Genomic DNA, 17,998 nt, shown 5'->3' on the forward strand with positions numbered 1-17,998 from the left:
GGAATACCTAAAAGCACTGTCGATATATGGGTGTTAGTAGCTGATATGCGCTGCATCATACAGTGGGTCGCAGCTTATTTCGACCAGCCCACAGTGGTCCGGGTGCCTGCCATAAATCCAATTTTTCAATAGTCCTGGATCTAAAAATTTCTAATGCACATCAATTCTTGAATATTTGAACTATAATTCCCCAAAGTATTAGCTAGTTTCAATTCCGTTTACATACAAATTTTTAGCCTTAAAAGTGACAAGTGGCGAAAATCCTATAAAAATATAATGTAATTTTTTTGTTATTTACGAACATTTTTCCTATGAAATTTTTTTTGTAACAGTTCATTATTACTGTAAACTATATCATCAATAAAAAATTTTATCAATATGTATTGTTTTATTGATAGGATTCTCATTTAATTAGCGAAAAATCGTTTTTTTTTTTAAATAATTTTTTCCAAATCGAATATTTTTAGCCTTAGAACAACTTCGACCGAGAGACTATATAGGTAATATTAGTATACATCTGCACTACAATATCCAATTTAAATTTGTTGCGCAAATGCAAATGCGAGCATTTTTTCCACAATAAAATAGATTTTCTTTTCCAAAACCACCTTTTCAGAGTTTATAAATTATTTATGCGAGACGCATTTGACATAATTTTTTTTGCCCTTTTTTCGAAAGATTATATTATTTTACATGGAATAGCACACGGAATTCCGAAAATCATGCCTTTTGCTCCCACAAAGAGGGATTTATTCCTTTTCTTAAAGGCTTCTGAAGCTAAGACGTATGATGCCAAAAGAATTCATTTGCAAAATTATGTAATTGAAAAATTGAAATATAAAAACTGTCCAAAAGAAACTGAAAAAAAGAGGTTTTGCTCATTAATCAGAATTTCTGTAAAGATATTTTTGGAAAACTGAGTAATTGTAACAGACACTGGAATTGTAACAGACACTTTTAGAAAAGAATGCTACCTGGTTAGATAAAACAGTCACTTTTCCATGCGAAACATCCGTGATTGAAAAATGTACACCTTCTCACGATGATACCATACGCAATGGCGGAACCAAGAGAGGCCGACCGCCGAAATCCTTTGAAGATATCAATGAGCGTTCTAAAAAACGAAGAGTAAATAGTTTAGTCAACCGAGTCAACCGGATCTGAACTAGCATATGCTGCATCTGTGAATCTTCGATCGGAAGGTAATAGTTCTGGCGCAAATTTGGTATGGAAAGTGGCACCTTCCAAAGTGGGTGATGGTTCTCAACCTGTGAACACATTCACATCTTATACTGAAGATGAAGCTTTGGCTTTAATGGTATCAAACAAATTGACAAAACACCAATATCTTAATATTAGATCAGGTATTAAGGAAAGAGGCATTGATAGAAGGATACACCTTCTTATCATAAGATTATAGAAGCTAAAAAAAGGTGTTATCCAAACAACATTACAATTACTGAACAGAGTGCTGAAGTTCAATTGCAATCACTTCTTAATCACTTATCAAATCGTTTAGTACAGGTCGTACAACCTGTTTTACGCACTCTTCCTTCAAATTGTCTCTCAAATTTGATTTTGACCTGCAAGTGGGGCTTTGACGGAAGTTCAGGACATTCAGCTTATAAACAGCGTTCGTTTGAAGACTTTAATGACCAAAATATTATGATAACTTCACTTGTACCTTTGGAGTTGTATACTCCAAAATCTAATTCATGTCAAAAAATAATACTCTGGAAAAATTGTCGTCCATCATCTTCTCGATCTTGCGTACCAATTAAAATCCATTTCACAAAAGAGACTACTGCAGTTTCGTTGTCAATAAGAGATGAGATTGAAAGTCAAATAGGTAATTTAGTACCAAGTACCATTCAAAATGATGAATTTCATAATATATCTATTTCTCATCAAATGCTCTTAACTATGATTGACGGAAAAGTCTGTAATGCTCTTACACAAACTGCCTCAACTCAAAGATGTTATGTTTGCGGAGCATTACCGAGTATTATGAACGACATAAATACATCAATTCAAAGAGAAACAGATCCGTCCACATTTGAGTTTGGCTTATCTCCTCTTCATGCCAAAATTCGATTTTTCGAATGTTTGCTGCATATTGCATATCGCTTGGACTTCAAGAAATGGCAAGTTCGAAGTCCTTCAGAGAAAGCTAGCTTTAAAGCAAGAAAGGCATATATTCTGTAACGTGTAACGGTGTGGGTAATGAAAGGGACCCGCCTTCACAGGAGCACGCTATAGAGTCCGGCTCTCGCTCGTCGGCTTGGGGGGTGGAGGTCTTGTTTCGGACGGATCGTACGGGTTACAAATTAATAATCTAAAGTCAAGAAATTGAGCGTGCTAGCGACATAAGGATTGCAAGATAGAACCGGTAAAGTATAGAAGATCAAATTTTATAGAAGGGGATAGAAAAGAACGAGAGTGCGAAGATGTAAACTAAACGGAACCACTGGTGTAGATGTGGTCTCCAATTTGCCCTCCCAACCTAAGATCATCATCCTTGAGAATGGCTCTGATGACCCCTTTATCCTGCGACCGCTAGGTCATTAGCTGAGGTCAGATGTTATAGATTTAGTTAGTTTTCATGATCAATATTAACGGGATTTAATTTTCAAATAGACTTAGGTGCTAATATAAAGATAAATGAATTCAAGTACTTAGATAACTTTAATGCTACAAATTGAATATAAAAAGTAGAAACAAAATTCTTCATAAGGTTTTCGATTTAAATTTGTCTAATGTTCAAAAGGATTCAAAAGTAAATTTTTTTAAAGTGTTCATAAAGTACACAAGCATGGCTTCGATATGTAAATATACACCTTGAAGAGGTTTAGGTATTCTATTAGGCTAAATTTGAGAGATAAATGGTGTACTTTTAGTCAAGCTTAAAGCTTTGTTATAAGTTTACGTTATTTAAATTTTGATAAATGCATAGACGACTAGGCGCGCTACAATGTTGGGCAGTTTCTTATAAAATTTCTCAATAGGCAAATTTTCAATAAGGGGAATTTATGATATAATAAAACCATGTACTAAACGACTCACATTGTTCACTCCGGATCCAGCGTAGAAAGATCGATCTTCCGAGGGCTGAAAGCTGTAAAGTGGCATAAAAGTGGTCATCCCCAAAATTATGCATTAAAATTTAGTGTTGCCTGCACAAAAGTGTAGAGATCCCCATCGCTAAAAAAATTCTGGAGATTGATGCTTGTATATAAAAGCTTTAAGCTTGCATACAAGCGTTTGTACACACTGAGAGAAATTGGATTAGATAAACTTATAACTAAAAAAATGAAATAATTTGAAAACAGGATGCTTGTGGTATGGAACCGAAATTGGTTTGGACTTAAGTGACTAAGGAAATATTTTATATAAAAAAATTCAGTTTTATAATTAAGAAAATATCAAATTAGGTTAGAGACACGTGATTCCAATTCACATTCTTGGACTGGCAGAAAGGCATATTTATGTGTTTCAGGAATTTTCCAGGATCCGAACTATTAGTGGCAAGGATTTAGTGGCGCGATTGTGGCGATGTGGTGTCCTTCTGGGGCTCAGGATTGACCCTCTAAGTCATTCGTGTATTTAGATGTCGCGACAGGGCCGGAGCTCGGGACGAGGTACAAGAGATTTGGGAGCGTCGTCAAATCATTTCATCCGCCAAATTTTTATCAGTCCCTCAACGAATTTCCCGTTTTATGTTTAATTTAGGATTAAGAGGGCCGAACTAAAAAAAAAATTTATTACCCCTGGGTTAGGAGCACCGATCCGCACTGTTCACTTAACTACATACCCGCAGATCCGGCCCCTTTCAAATCTGTTGAATTTGGCGGCTGGCCAAAGGCAGGTAGCTCCTGCTAAAGGCAGCAGTCCGGGCTTCTCGTAGATAACGCTCCTGGCTATAGTCCTTTCTATTTCCACTTTTTAGCACTTTGTTGTTTAATTTTTCTTTTCCACGAGGTTAGTACCCGATTTTAAATCAACGTAGACGCGACTGTCCCTTACGGCTGCGCACACAAAAAAGAGAGCGAAACTGCACGCCTCCGAGCTTTTAAAGCCAGCTGCAGCGGAAATGCCCCCGATCTAAAATCATCCTCCATATTTAGATCAACCCGCTAATCTTCCCTGATCAGCACCCCACCAGAGTAGACTAATCTCCCGCTGAGCTTAACCGGTAATAACTAGGTTTTCTAGCGCCACCTATTGTTAAAATTTAAGCGTCCCAAAATAACAGAACGTAATCTGTTCACTTTAAACGCTGCAACGAATTCAACGGCTACTCCATTCAAATATTGAGGTCTTCTTTTACCTATCTCGTTTAAATTATTGATTTTCTTCAAAGTCCCTTCAGACCACCGCTACAAAGCTCCCCCGCTACATTCAGGCTAGGGTATATCCAACGTACCCTAGACTGAAAACCCAGCTGAAGGGACGCTATTGACGAATGTCTTTGGCGTGATTTCCAAAAGTCCACCCCTAAATACAAATCTTGTTTCAAAGATGGCACAATATAAATCGTAAAGGACTTCGCTACATTTCAAATTCTAACTCAACCTTCATTAACCCTAATACCCGTTGAACAGTTCCATCAGCCGTGCTCGTTTTCTGCTTAAGGGGCTTGTAAACCATTTGACTGGCAACTATTTCTTTGGCTAAACTCCCTCCTACACAGGATATAGATGCTCCTGAGTCCAGCAACCCGTAGACGGTGCGATTTAGAAATTTTACTGGCAGGAATGGTCGAGGATCTCGAGAAGTCATCTGGAGTTCACAGACATACTTAATGCCTTGACGAAACTTTCGAATATTGTGCCAAAATGATTTCATTCTAGCAGCGCTACGAGTTTTCGGGGGTTGTAAAGGTTTGCTACTATTACTTGTCGAAATTTTAATTTCCGAAATTTCACCTATCTTCCTATGTAACAAAGCCAAATCCGGGTTTGTTTGTACGTCCGGTCTATTACTTGAAGCATTTATGGATGCCTCACTTCCTATTCGGTAATCGTTGATTGATTTGGTCGAGCACTGGAAGTCTTCGGTCTGTACTTCGGCTTCGCAGTGCTGCCTTTGAAGTTTTTTGAACACTTTAGACAGCTTGGTTTATAAGTGTCGGCCGCACCGCAACCATAACAAAAAATCCGTCGTTCCTCTACACATTCTTGGTAGCGGTGTCCCTCTTCTTGGCAGTTCCAACATACAAGAGTAAAAGCTTCTACAGCCTCTTCATCATCGGACTCAGTAGGCTTTCCCTCATCACCAGGTATTATCTCCGAAACGTCCCTTTTAAATGGATTACTTTTGCCGTAACCATGAGTACGCCTCACGTCTTCAAGAAAGGATTCCCGGCGCCTACATATCTCTCTCAAATCAGAAACGGAGCTAACTTCCACGTTTAAAATTTCGTGCCGAATCTCCGGTCTCAAATTATTTTTGAGTACTCGGACTAACTTCGCCGTACCCCATGGTTGTTCGAGCTGATCTGTTAACACTGAGATGCTGTCAAAGAAACTATCAAAGCTTTCATTGGGTTTTTGCTTTCGGTTCCGTATTAGCTCCTCGATATCGCCATCATCTCTTCCTTGCCTAAATTGCATTCGCAGAGCCTCGCATAATCTGTCCCAACGAACTACACCAACCGACTTGTGGAATCTCCAATAAAATTCATTTGCTTTGCCTTCAAACAAGACATTTGCATACCGGCATAGTATCCCGAAATTCCCTTCCAAAGTTTGATGCGTAAGGGCTTCAACTCGGTATATAAAGTTGTCCACCGTTACACCGGTTCCTGAATATTTTATTCTCCAACTGTTTAGGATTTGAGCTACTTTATCTGGTCTTTGCTCCAACTCGCTAACTCTGCTATGTTGTGACCTTGGTGATGCTACCGTCGGTCCTGTCCTATTCCGGTTGAAGGAAGTATTTTCTAACGTGAGTAAATCTCTATTATCGGTAGCTATTTCACTATTTCTCCTTTGTCTTTCGCCCTCGTTCGCCTGAGCAGTGCCTGCATCATTGGACGAGGAACCATTCGGCGTTCCCAATAGTTTTTGTAGACAGGCTCCTACGCAGTCTTCTAGCCTTTCGGACAACATAACTGAGAGTCGTCTCTCCACTTCTAATAACGTCAGATCGTTTACGATCATATCAGCTTCTACGGGTCTTGAGGAGCTGGTAGACAGCAAAGTGCTGGGATTGCGCCCCCTCTCGTGTACATTCCCCTCAGCATTAGCGCTGATATACGGATCGCTAGCGGCTAAACTCCTCGTAGGTTCTGATTGTTGCATACGAGATCTTGACCGGGTTTCGCGTGCGTCCGGCGCCTTACTCCCAGATGGCCCACATTGGTATTTGCAAACCGGACAGAGTCTGCTTTTTTGAAAATGGGATTCTATACACCGCCTATGGAACTCGTGATTACAGGTTGTTCTTGAGGACTCGGCTGCCGTTTCGATCTCAGCCTTGCAAATGGAACACACAGGCTTTGAGCTTTCTCCAGAAGCCATCTTTTCCGGGGACCGGTCCAAACCCATTTTAAAATTTTTTTAGATATTTTACTAACGCCTTAAAAAAACCCAAAAATAGCAACAACCAAACAAATTCTCAAGAAATATAAAAGGTATCTAAACTGAACTCAAGCTTAATGCCACGCCTGTCGCAGGTTTGATTTTTTTTAGTTTACTAATTTTCTTCGCAAAAGTTACAAGGGGTTCGAATTCCTATTTAGAGGACTACCCTTTACTCGAAATTCCTAGAGGGAGATGATAACACCTTTAACTGATCCTGGTCAATGCCCTTTCTACAAAATGTAGCATTTGTTTCCAGATCAGAATCTACGGAATGTTTTATTTATCTCGGAAAGTAAATAGAGTTAAAAGTTCGGGTTTTCGCTATTAACTTTTAGGTTAATACACTGCTCGCAAGCTTGTGCACTAAATTCCCATTAAATTTTGACTAGCGATACCCTTATTACGAGAGGAATAGAAACGATTTCCATGGGTGTTAATTTTAGTCGGACAGACAACTAACCGCAGATGTATTTGTTCTGTGTTCGCGCACTAACTAACTTCTCCGATGGTTTCGTAGGAAATGATGTGGATAAATCCAGAATTTAGCTTTGGCCAGAAAAGACACTAATGTAATTTTAACTGTTATCCTCACTATCTTCTGCTTTTAGCCAGACCTTTGGATAAAAGGATTAGAATAATAAAATTTGAAGTTCTATTCGTAAGTCCCTATGAGTGTTTATTTTACTCACAGAGGCCCTTCACGTTGAGCGCCACTTTTCTTTAGGATTATTAATAATTAGAACTGTAACGTGTAACGGTGTGGGTAATGAAAGGGACCCGCCTTCACAGGAGCACGCTATAGAGTCCGGCTCTCGCTCGTCGGCTTGGGGGGTGGAGGTCTTGTTTCGGACGGATCGTACGGGTTACAAATTAATAATCTAAAGTCAAGAATTGAGCGTGCTAGCGACATAAGAATTGCAAGATAGAACCGGTAAAGTATATAGAAGATCAAATTTTATAGAAGGGGGATAGAAAAGGACGAGAGCGCGAAGAGGTAAACTAAACGGAACCACTGGTGTAGATGTGGTCTCCAATTTGCCCTCCCAACCTAAGATCATCATCCTTGAGAATGGCTCTGATGACCCCTTTATCCTGCGACCGCTAGGTCATTAGCTGAGTTCAGATGTTATAGATTTAGTTAGTTTTCATGATCAATATTAACGGGATTTAATTTTCAAATAGACTTAGGTGCTAATATAAAGATAAATGAATTCAAGTACTTAGATAACTTTAATGCTACAAATTGAATATAAAAAGTAGAAAAAAAATTCTTCATAAGGTTTTCGATTTAAATTTGTCTAATGTTCAAAAGGATTCAAAAGTAAATTTTTTTAAAGTGTTCATAAAGTACACAAGCATGGCTTCGATATGTAAATATACACCTTGAAGAGGTTTAGGTATTCTATTAGGCTAAATTTGAGAGATAAATGGTGTACTTTTAGTCAAGCTTAAAGCTTTGTTATAAGTTTACGTTATTTAAATTTTGATAAATGCATAGACGACTAGGCGCGCTACAATGTTGGGCAGTTTCTTATAAAATTTCTCAATAGGCAAATTTTCAATAAGGGGAATTTATGATATAATAAAACCATGTACTAAACGACTCACATTGTTCACTCCGGATCCAGCGTAGAAAGATCGATCTTCCGAGGGCTGAAAGCTGTAAAGTGGCATAAAAGTGGTCATCCCCAAAATTATGCATTAAAATTTAGTGTTGCCTGCACAAAAGTGTAGAGATCCTCATCGCTAAAAAAATTCTGGAGATTGATGCTTGTATATAAAAGCTTTAAGCTTGCATACAAGCGTTTGTACACACTGAGAGAAATTGGATTAGATAAACTTATAACTAAAAAAATGAAATAATTTGAAAACAGGATGCTTGTGGTATGGAACCGAAATTGGTTTGGACTTAAGTGACTAAGGAAATATTTTATATAAAAAAATTCAGTTTTATAATTAAGAAAATATCAAATTAGGTTAGAGACACGTGATTCCAATTCACATTCTTGGACTGGCAGAAAGGCATATTTATGTGTTTCAGGAATTTTCCAGGATCCGAACTATTAGTGGCAAGGATTTAGTGGCGCGATTGTGGCGATGTGGTGTCCTTCTGGGGCTCAGGATTGACCCTCTAAGTCATTCGTGTATTTAGATGTCGCGACAGGGCTGGAGCTCGGGACGAGGTACAAGAGATTTGGGAGCGTCGTCAAATCATTTCATCCGCCAAATTTTTATCAGTCCCTCAACGAATTTCCCGTTTTATGTTTAATTTAGGATTAAGAGGGCCGAACTAAAAAAAAAATTTATTACCCCTGGGTTAGGAGCACCGATCCGCACTGTTCACTTAACTACATACCCGCAGATCCGGCCCCTTTCAAATCTGTTGAATTTGGCGGCTGGCCAAAGGCAGGTAGCTCCTGCTAAAGGCAGCAGTCCGGGCTTCTCGTAGATAACGCTCCTGGCTATAGTCCTTTCTATTTCCACTTTTTAGCACTTTGTTGTTTAATTTTTCTTTTCCACGAGGTTAGTACCCGATTTTAAATCAACGTAGACGCGACTGTCCCTTACGGCTGCGCACACAAAAAAGAGAGCGAAACTGCACGCCTCCGAGCTTTTAAAGCCAGCTGCAGCGGAAATGCCCCCGATCTAAAATCATCCTCCATATTTAGATCAACCCGCTAATCTTCCCTGATCAGCACCCCACCAGAGTAGACTAATCTCCCGCTGAGCTTAACCGGTAATAACTAGGTTTTCTAGCGCCACCTATTGTTAAAATTTAAGCGTCCCAAAATAACAGAACGTAATCTGTTCACTTTAAACGCTGCAACGAATTCAACGGCTACTCCATTCAAATATTGAGGTCTTCTTTTACCTATCTCGTTTAAATTATTGATTTTCTTCAAAGTCCCTTCAGACCACCGCTACAATTCAAGCAGCCTTCAAGGAGAAGATGGGGTTGTTAGTAGATTTCCCTAAAACAGGAGGTAGTGGATCGACAAACGACGGAAACACCGCACGTAGGTTTTTTAACGATCCAGATATTTCATCTGAAATAACGGGCATCGACATAATTTTGATAAAACGATTTGGCATAATTTTGCAAACTCTGTCTTCTGGTTTTGAAATCAATAGCAAAAAATTTGAGGTTTATGCGCTCGATACGGGAAAAATGTATGTGAACTTGTATAATTGGTATAATATGCCAGCTTTCGTCCATAAAATACTGATTCATGGTGCAGCCATAATAAAAACTGCTTTGCTGCCTATTGGACAGCTCTCTGAAGAGGCACAGGAGTCTTGTAATAAAGATTTAAAAAGATTTCGAGAAAATAATACACGTAAAATATCAAGAAAAGATACCATGATGGATTTGATGCATAATTTGCTAATTTCTTCTGATCCAGTAATACTTTCAAAATCAAAATACGCTCAAAAGCAACCAAAGCCTCTAGCAAAAGAGGTTATGGAACTTTTGAGGCTGCCGTTAGATCAGAACGTCTGCTCAGATTCAGATAGTGATTTTTAGTGAGCCAATATTTTTACAAATTGTTGCAGTTAAATTTTTCTTTAACATTTCTTTAGTTAAAAAAAAAAATTTCTTTAAAATTTAAAAACAAAAATTAAAAAAAAAAATTTTTTTTTTTAATTTTAAAAAAATTGAAAAAAAAATTATAAAAAATTTAATAAAATTAAAAAAAAAAAAAGGAGAGTCTAAATTTACCGTAAAGCTCCACGTGGTACTCTCTGGGGTCGTGAAAAATGAGATAATATATTCACCAGCTAATTACGGAAGTAACAACTGCCATATTGGAACCGCCATTTTGAATTTTGAAATTTCGACTTCATATTCGAAATCAGCGACCCCCAAAACCCCCGAGTACAAATTTTGAACTCTCTACGTTGAGTTTCTGATTTATGACCACTTTTTCCCACTAGCCGGACCACTGTGCAGCCCCTTGAAAAAAATTTGAATCAGTATATCTGTAAACTATATGAGGTATTAAGATAATTCGAATGCAGATTTTTAGTTTTACTTTTCAACAACAAATATATGTTTCTATTTAGTTTTTAAGATTTTTTTTTACATTTATTAATAATATTTAAAGAAAAATACCCCTGAAAATACCGCCGCAGCTTATTTCAACCAGTTAATTTTTAGCACTGCCATGATCATTGTTTTGTGTTGGATTTGATCAACTTTGTGCCAAAGTTTGTTTTGTTCTGCCACCTTGGAAAATTGATAATTATAAAGATATAAGTAATGGCTATCCATATTCCTTAAACGTTTGATTCAATCCAACTTATTTATGAAATTTATTAAAAACTATCGTCCGTGAAGTCTTTCTAGTCCAATAAATTATTCATTCTGCCATATCTTTCAGATATCTCCGAATCCATTTATATATTCATCTAATCTGTAACGAACAGTCATGGCGCGAGAATCCTGTACTGACAGATTCGGGTGGGACGGGAGGTGCACGCTGTTGCCGGCCTAGACCTCGTCGGCTAGTGGGTGGGTCCCTCTGAAACTCCCCTCTCTCCCCGCAAGATCCAAGGAACGATCAGGTGACAGCATGGCGGCTGCAAATCAGACTCGGCTGTATTTCCTTAGCACATTATAAACATTTTATTATTTCTAATCCACATTATATTCCCTTGATTCCTAATCTTACAATCTGAACCTAATTGCTAAACTTCATTCAATATCTCTTAAATCTAGAGCAGATGTACTAAATTACGACAAAACTTCAATTATCAATCATTAGGGAATCTTAATTTCTACGATTGCGCAATAAAAATATAAAGAAAAGTGGGTCTTCACACCCGCTAACAAGCATGCCAGTGTGAGAAAGTTCGCGCGAGGGACGTGGGACGGAATCGGGGTTCCAGACCCTGAGATTGGGAGTGATATGTTGGTTTATTTGCTTGATCTGATTTAAACTACCGCTGTAGATTCAACGTGTGGATCATGCCCGAGCTTGGGATTGTCCGAAGGATGCAGACGGCAACAAATGACTCTACTTCGGGTAAATTTAACTATATTTCTCACTCACCACTTCATCCAGTTGTTGCGATGATGAAAGCGCTTTCTTCATGCCACCTGTAGGGGAGTGGTACAAAATTTAAGGGTCGCCAGATGCTTCCCGATGTTCTTAAAACTAACAAAGAAAGAATCCCTACGTCGTCGCCTGCTCTTGGATTTGCCTTTTCCTTCGGAGCAATCGCCGAACGCGAGTGACCTGCGGGCAGCAACAGTCTACGCAATTATCACCGCGAAGTTTCCTTCCTCCTTTATAGCTCCGCCAGCTCGTTGCCCCCGGGTTCGGGCGCGCTTGCGTCTGCTCTTTCTTGAAACTCCTCTTTCAGAGCACGCGGTTGCCCGAAGTCCTCTCCGAGGGTGAGGTCAAATCCGCCTCCGTCGCTGGGATCGCCTCCTAGGTTCCTTCTTTTCTCTCCTTCTGTTGCTCCTGCGCCGATACTAATGCGGCGCAACTCCCGCCGCGCTTGTGCCGGGAGCGTGCCGCCCTCCTTCTCCTCGCTTCCGCTGGGGCCCACGGAGTCAGCTACTCCAAGTTTCACTGCCCGGGGGGCACACCCATGCGCCCACTCAGCCTTGATATTCGCCGAGTTCCTATACAAAACCCCATTAAATTTTCCACCTAACCTCACTAACCAAGCTACACTCACCTAAGCGGGTTATTCCCGAGCTCTGCCACTAAAGCCGTCTCGGCTTGTACCCAATCGACGCTTTCCGCTGCGGATCGGCGTAACTCCAGATTCGGAGTCCGTATTTCCGGGTCCGTGCTCCTCCGAGTCCACTTCGCACCGTTGTTGTCTTTCTTTTCTTAATCTCAGCCCCGAATACCTTCGGTGCCGCCGGTTCACGTGGGAAGAACGCAAGCTTCACGCCGCCATTCGGACCTACATCATACCCGTTCGATCGTACATGATCCCCCCTGTCGCTGGGCTGCCAACTTCTGTAACTTACCCCTATCGATATTTTTCGGCGTTGCCACCTCGACCATCGCTGCCTGCCTCTGTTACAAGCCTGTTATTGGCCACAAAAAGATCGAGGACTTATGTATTAATATTGACAACAAAATCATTGGATTGACAAGGATGACAAACCACTGGATATTTTACCAAAGAGTAATGTAAATAAATCTTCAAACAAAGCACCATTAAAGAAATTGAAGAAAAATTGAATAACGCATCTAGTATATAAAAAGAAAAAGAGATGAATAAAAATAGATGTGTAAAAATGGCATTTACAATTTATATCAAAAGAGTGATGCTATCAATCTGTTCAAGCATTGAACACGATAAAAATTCCAAACATAGAATGTAAGAGATCGGAACCATGGGAATAAGTGATTAATAGCATGGTTTGAAAGACGATCTCCTGCAGTCTAACCAAATATTTATGTGGTGCACTTGAAGCACTTAAGAAAGGGTCACATAGCATGTCAGCGTCCGTTGATAAGTAGTTTTAAATAGATTTAAGATTTTCATGTATGTTTCTTGTAAGAGAATTGTAAGAAATAAAAACAGTTTTAAAACGGAACTCATTGGAGTAACACCATTATTTAAGGGGCTCCTCTTAACACAATCAGTCTACTCCTTATTATGGTTATGTATTTAATAAAATACTATACATCTCGAGAGCATAAATTATTATTGCTGCAATTTGAGGTTATGCTTTTCGAGGAACACCATAAAAAACTGGAATATTCAAAAGCAACCCTAGAAGATATGGAAGAAAACGAGCTCCTGTACTCAAACTGCAAAATACAAATTTAACTACAAAATATGTCCCTGGAGTGATGATGGAGCAACGAGTGATGGAGATACTCGACGAATACGTCCTACACTCCTTCACTTTATAGGGAACAGTAATAGTTTTTTTGCGCTTGCGTTTTAAATTTTTGACCTTATCAGAATCTTATCAAACGCGGGTTTTAGACTTTATTTTAAACACAAATTTTGTGATTAAATCTTTTTATGAAGTTTGTGCAGTATTATATTTGGGTGAGCATTTTATAGATTTAGAAAAATTTGAAATCCAAATATATGTAGTTCTGCCTCATTTTCTTTTTCCGCCTCTTTGTATATTTGCACTTATTTGCTCTCCCCCCTTTACTAACTCTCTCCTCTACTTACCTTTTATTAACCATATAGGTACAGTGGTTAAAGGCTACTTTGTATTACAAAAAATGTTTTTCTTTCTAAATAAATAAAATGAAAATAATGGAATATAATTTTGTCTCCTCGTTAAAATCGTGCAATAAGCCGATTTCATTTCCCAGGCCAGCACCTATTGTTGGCTGTGTGAAAGTTTCTCACGTGCCAAATGTGCTGGCCTTACTGCATCTGTCTCGGATGCCATTTCCCGCCGTGTTGGCCTCAATTATTGCTGCAGTGGGTGTCGGACTGACCAAGATGAAATGCGATCCTTTATGCGACAGACCAAGAGTGGATTTAAAGAGTTGATCGTTGGTTTTTGAAAAATAAACGATAAACTCAGTGCGCTGGATACTCAAATGAATCTCCTAAACGTACAAAATCCGCAACTACGAAAGTTGCAACCACATAGATCGCGGGACAGCTTGATCCACCCCCAATTATGTAGCCGCTTTTACCTTGCTACCCCAAGAGCAGGAACGGTAAAGATGTCAAAGATGGTTTTCGAAAGGGACTTCAAACTGATGTCATTTACCCAGACTTCAGAAAAGCAAATTATTCAGTTGGATTAAATCTTTGGGGATTTCCTACAGAATTCCTTACGTGGATCTCAAGCTACTTGGAAGATGGAAGAACACATAGAGTTATATTTAAAAAAGTACATTCACGCTTAGTTCGTCCTACATCTGGATTTTCTCACGGAAGCCATCTCGGGCCGTTACTGTTTACTCTTTTTACTAATGACTTGACCCCAGCATTAACAAACTCGCTGGTACTAATGTATGCAGACGATGTTTGACTGCTTCCCAATTCAGGTATCAGTTCGATCTCGTTTATTTTCAAAGTTGGTGTTTGTTAAAAACTTTTTAGATAAAAATGCACAATTTTGGCTTTCTTTCTATGAGATAGAGAAATATAAAGATAAAGAAAAATTAAGTCAGGTTAATGATCTTGGTTTCTATCGCATTATTTCATTTTCCTTTCTTTTAAATATAGAACCACCCATTATAAACTTATTAGGAGAGCAGAGCAATTTCCCATCGTTATCTTTATATTCTTTCTATCCAGTACTAACTCGGATCTACTCCCGCAATTCGAGCCGTACGGTATGCAGCAGAACCCTTAGGTCGGTTGGACGGGAGGTGGGATTAAGGTATCTAGTGGGAAAAAATATTTTTCTCTTTAATATATAATAAATACATATTTAGGAAATTTTTTAAATGAAAAAAATTGTACTCTATTAGAAATAGTCAAGCTAAAACTCGCGGTCTGACTTAAATGCATACCGTTTACTACTGCAAAGTACGAGCTGCGGCGATATCTGTAACAGAAGCTTATATATAATACGAAGTGGTACAAAAGAGAAGAAAAGAACCGCAAGAGTTTCAATGTAACCAGACTACATAATATGTTTTTCGCCATGACTCTAATAAAAAATCATGATATTTTTTAATACATTTAAGTTAAAATTAAATTAAATTTAATAAATTAGTTATAACGGTTTTAGGAATCCACTTTTTAAAATCCTCGTCGTGAAGTCAGTCATTTTTAAAATTGCAAATAAAATAGATATATTTTTTTTTATAATTTTTCTTGATAATTTTGTATAATCACATAGATTTACTAGAAATACCACTAATCTGATACCACTGATCAGACTGATCACCACACGAAGTTTTATGAACCCTGCCTAAGTAGACTATTTCCTGCTAACACGCTATAACGATTATCAGATATCTTATTATTGGTAGTTGTTTGTTTCACCACGTTATAAAAATGTTTATTTATTTGCATATGAAATGGAGACAGAAAGCTCCGATTTATGATGCGTATGCACTGAGATAAAGAGTACAAGTGGGCCCGCCTTTTAGCATAGGTCGGGAGAAAGCTCGCTAACTTAATGACAACAACAAAATAAAGCCGAGCGGCCGAGAAGAGTCGGCTTGCGACTAACAAAAGATATGAGAAAAATGATTATACGCTAAGCTATAATTATTACATTTATATATATTTTACATTTATATTAAATTTATGCAGTGGCTGCTGCCTGACCCGACATACTCCCCCCAGTTGAGGCCTGTCCTTCAACTTCATCCTTAAGGGGCAATAAGCAAAGCTTGGTCACTGCGCGCTTGGTAGTTCCAGAAGCGGTTCTAACCACCGCCACTCGAGGCACTCCATCCTGACCAGGAACTAGATCCAGAATTCTAGCCAACGGCCACTTCATGGGGGTAGGTTCTCGTCCTTGACTAGCACTACATCGTTAATCGCCAAGGCAGGGCCGGACGCACGCCATTTGGAGCGCTGCTGAAAAAGGCTTAAATACTCCTCCTTCCATCGGGACCAGAAAGACTGCTGCAGGAAAGACACACGCTGCCAGCTGTCCAGACGGTTAAAATTCAGCTTTGTGACATCAGCCACCAGTTAAAAAGTGGGATGGCGTTAGAACATCAAGGTCTGCAGGATCCTCTGAAAGAGACAATAAAGGCCGTGAGTTTATGACAGCATCAATGTGACAAAGCAGAGTTCGCAGCTCGACAAATCCAAGAACTGAGGATCCAAAAGCCCGGTAAAAATGATGCTTTGCAGTTTTGACAGCCGCTTCCCAGAGTCCACCAAAATGCGGAGATCGAGGAGGAATAATGCCACTCGATGGACTCAATCGCGCAAAACGCGAGTGCATATAAACCGTTTTAAAGCATGTAAAAACGCAGATGTGGATAGATCCTTTACAAGCTCTAAGTGCAAGGCTTTAGTAGCAAAGCAAATGAAAACACTCACGTAACATTTAACGGGAGCTTTATTGCGAACTTCTGGCTTATAGTAAAATGGGCCGCAAAAATCCACACCAGTCACTCCGAAAACCTGGAAACCGCTGACTCTTTGCTCCGGGAGATCAGCTATAATGTACTCCAGCAACTGAGGTTTGGTGCGGAAGCATCGGATACACTTGTGCAATGCCTTCGTCACCGTTTTCCTCCCCCCGATCGGCCAGTATTGGGATCGAATAATAGCCAGCAGAGCACGAGGCCCCGTGTGTAGATTACGCTCATGGAAATCAACAATTATAGCCCGACTAACTGGATGGCTTCTAGGCAATATAATTGGATGGCGACTATCAAAATCCAATGTAGAATTTCTTAAACGACCGTCCACACGTAACAGGCCAAACTTCTCTAAAAAGGGAGAGGATGTGGCAAGTATGCTGGCTGACGAAATTTCCTTCCCATTCTGAAGCGCCTTTATGTCATCCCAAAAATACACACGCTGCACCAAACGCAATAGTAGGTGGGTTCCAGCATTAATGTGGCTAGCAGTGACACCCTTGTGACGGACTCGCTGTGAGAACTTGTGCACATAAGCGAACACGCGCTGCAGTGCTGGAAAAGAGTTGGCGTACTTGGAACCAGCTGTCACATCAACGTACGGGGATGTGATTAGCAGAACCCTTGCCCTTAGCTCCAGAGTGAATTTTTCAGGTAGCACCGCTGCTGGCCACTGGTCTTGAAGTCCAAGAAGAAACGCAGGACCATGGGACCACAGGTTGTCAGTAACTAACTCCTTGGAAAGAGCACCACGCGAGAGGATGTCTGCCGGGTTCAAAGACGTAGGAACATAACGCCATTCCATCGTTCTGGTCAATTCCTGGATTGTTGAAACTCGATTGGCGACGAAAACATTAAAACGAGCGGGCTCCTCCCGAATCCAGGACAGCGCCACAGCAGAATCGCACCAGCAGAAATACCTCCCGTCGTGGACCTTCAACTGAGCTACTTCCGACATAAGCCGAGCTAGCAACTCTGCTCCAGATAACTCCAGTTTCGGTACCGTAATTGTTTTTAGAGGAGCAACTCGGGACTTTGAGCAAAGTAAATAACTTTCTGACCTGGTACCCTTGGATACGACATAAATGCAAGCCCCATAACCTCAATGCTGGCGTCACAAAATCCATGAATCTCCACTTCAGACTGAGATGATAGTGACCATCAAGGGAATTCAGCACGCTGCGCCATGGCGAAGCTGGAGCAAATCATGTCCCAATCGGAGTGAAGAGATTGAGGTTGACTTTCATCCCAGGACAACTTCTCACGGCATAGCTTCTGAAGAAAGATCTTCGCCTCCGTAATGACAGGTCCAACAAGCCCTATCGGATCATAAAGCCGGGCGATTGAGGAGAGGATGATGCGCCTAGTGGGCTTCGGGGGTGACTGGAGCCCTTCAAACGAAAATAG

At 39.9% G+C, this 17,998-nt stretch overlaps 1 protein-coding gene and 1 long non-coding RNA gene across 3 annotated transcripts; both read right to left on the minus strand.

Moving 5' to 3' along the window:
* Positions 1 to 2,307: 2,307 nt before the first annotated feature.
* On the minus strand, positions 2,308 to 7,317 carry LOC116655303. 2 transcript variants are annotated; one of them, XM_032452948.2, is made up of 2 exons: positions 3,987 to 7,317; positions 2,308 to 3,115 (listed from the first exon to the last, which is right to left on the minus strand). In XM_032452948.2, the coding sequence occupies exon 1, from the start codon at positions 6,546 to 6,548 to the stop codon at positions 5,010 to 5,012; it is 1,539 nt and encodes a 512-aa protein (XP_032308839.1). In that variant the 5' UTR covers positions 6,549 to 7,317; the 3' UTR covers positions 2,308 to 3,115; positions 3,987 to 5,009. The 2 variants fall into 2 exon arrangements, with proteins under 2 accessions (XP_032308839.1, XP_032308838.1); XM_032452947.2 differs by lacking the exon at positions 2,308 to 3,115 and adding an exon at positions 3,350 to 3,745 and having other exon boundaries at positions 3,812 to 7,317.
* Positions 7,318 to 8,478: 1,161 nt separating this feature from the next.
* LOC116655305 lies at positions 8,479 to 9,509 on the minus strand. Its single transcript, XR_004310434.1, has 2 exons — positions 8,941 to 9,509; positions 8,479 to 8,874 (listed from the first exon to the last, which is right to left on the minus strand). It is a non-coding gene; the product is annotated as an uncharacterized LOC116655305 (long non-coding RNA).
* Between the last annotated feature and the right edge of the window lie 8,489 nt (positions 9,510 to 17,998).

This window comes from Drosophila ananassae, chromosome XR (genome assembly GCF_017639315.1).
Source record: "Drosophila ananassae strain 14024-0371.13 chromosome XR, ASM1763931v2, whole genome shotgun sequence".
In the NCBI taxonomy this organism is placed as follows: Eukaryota; Metazoa; Arthropoda; class Insecta; order Diptera; family Drosophilidae; genus Drosophila; species Drosophila ananassae.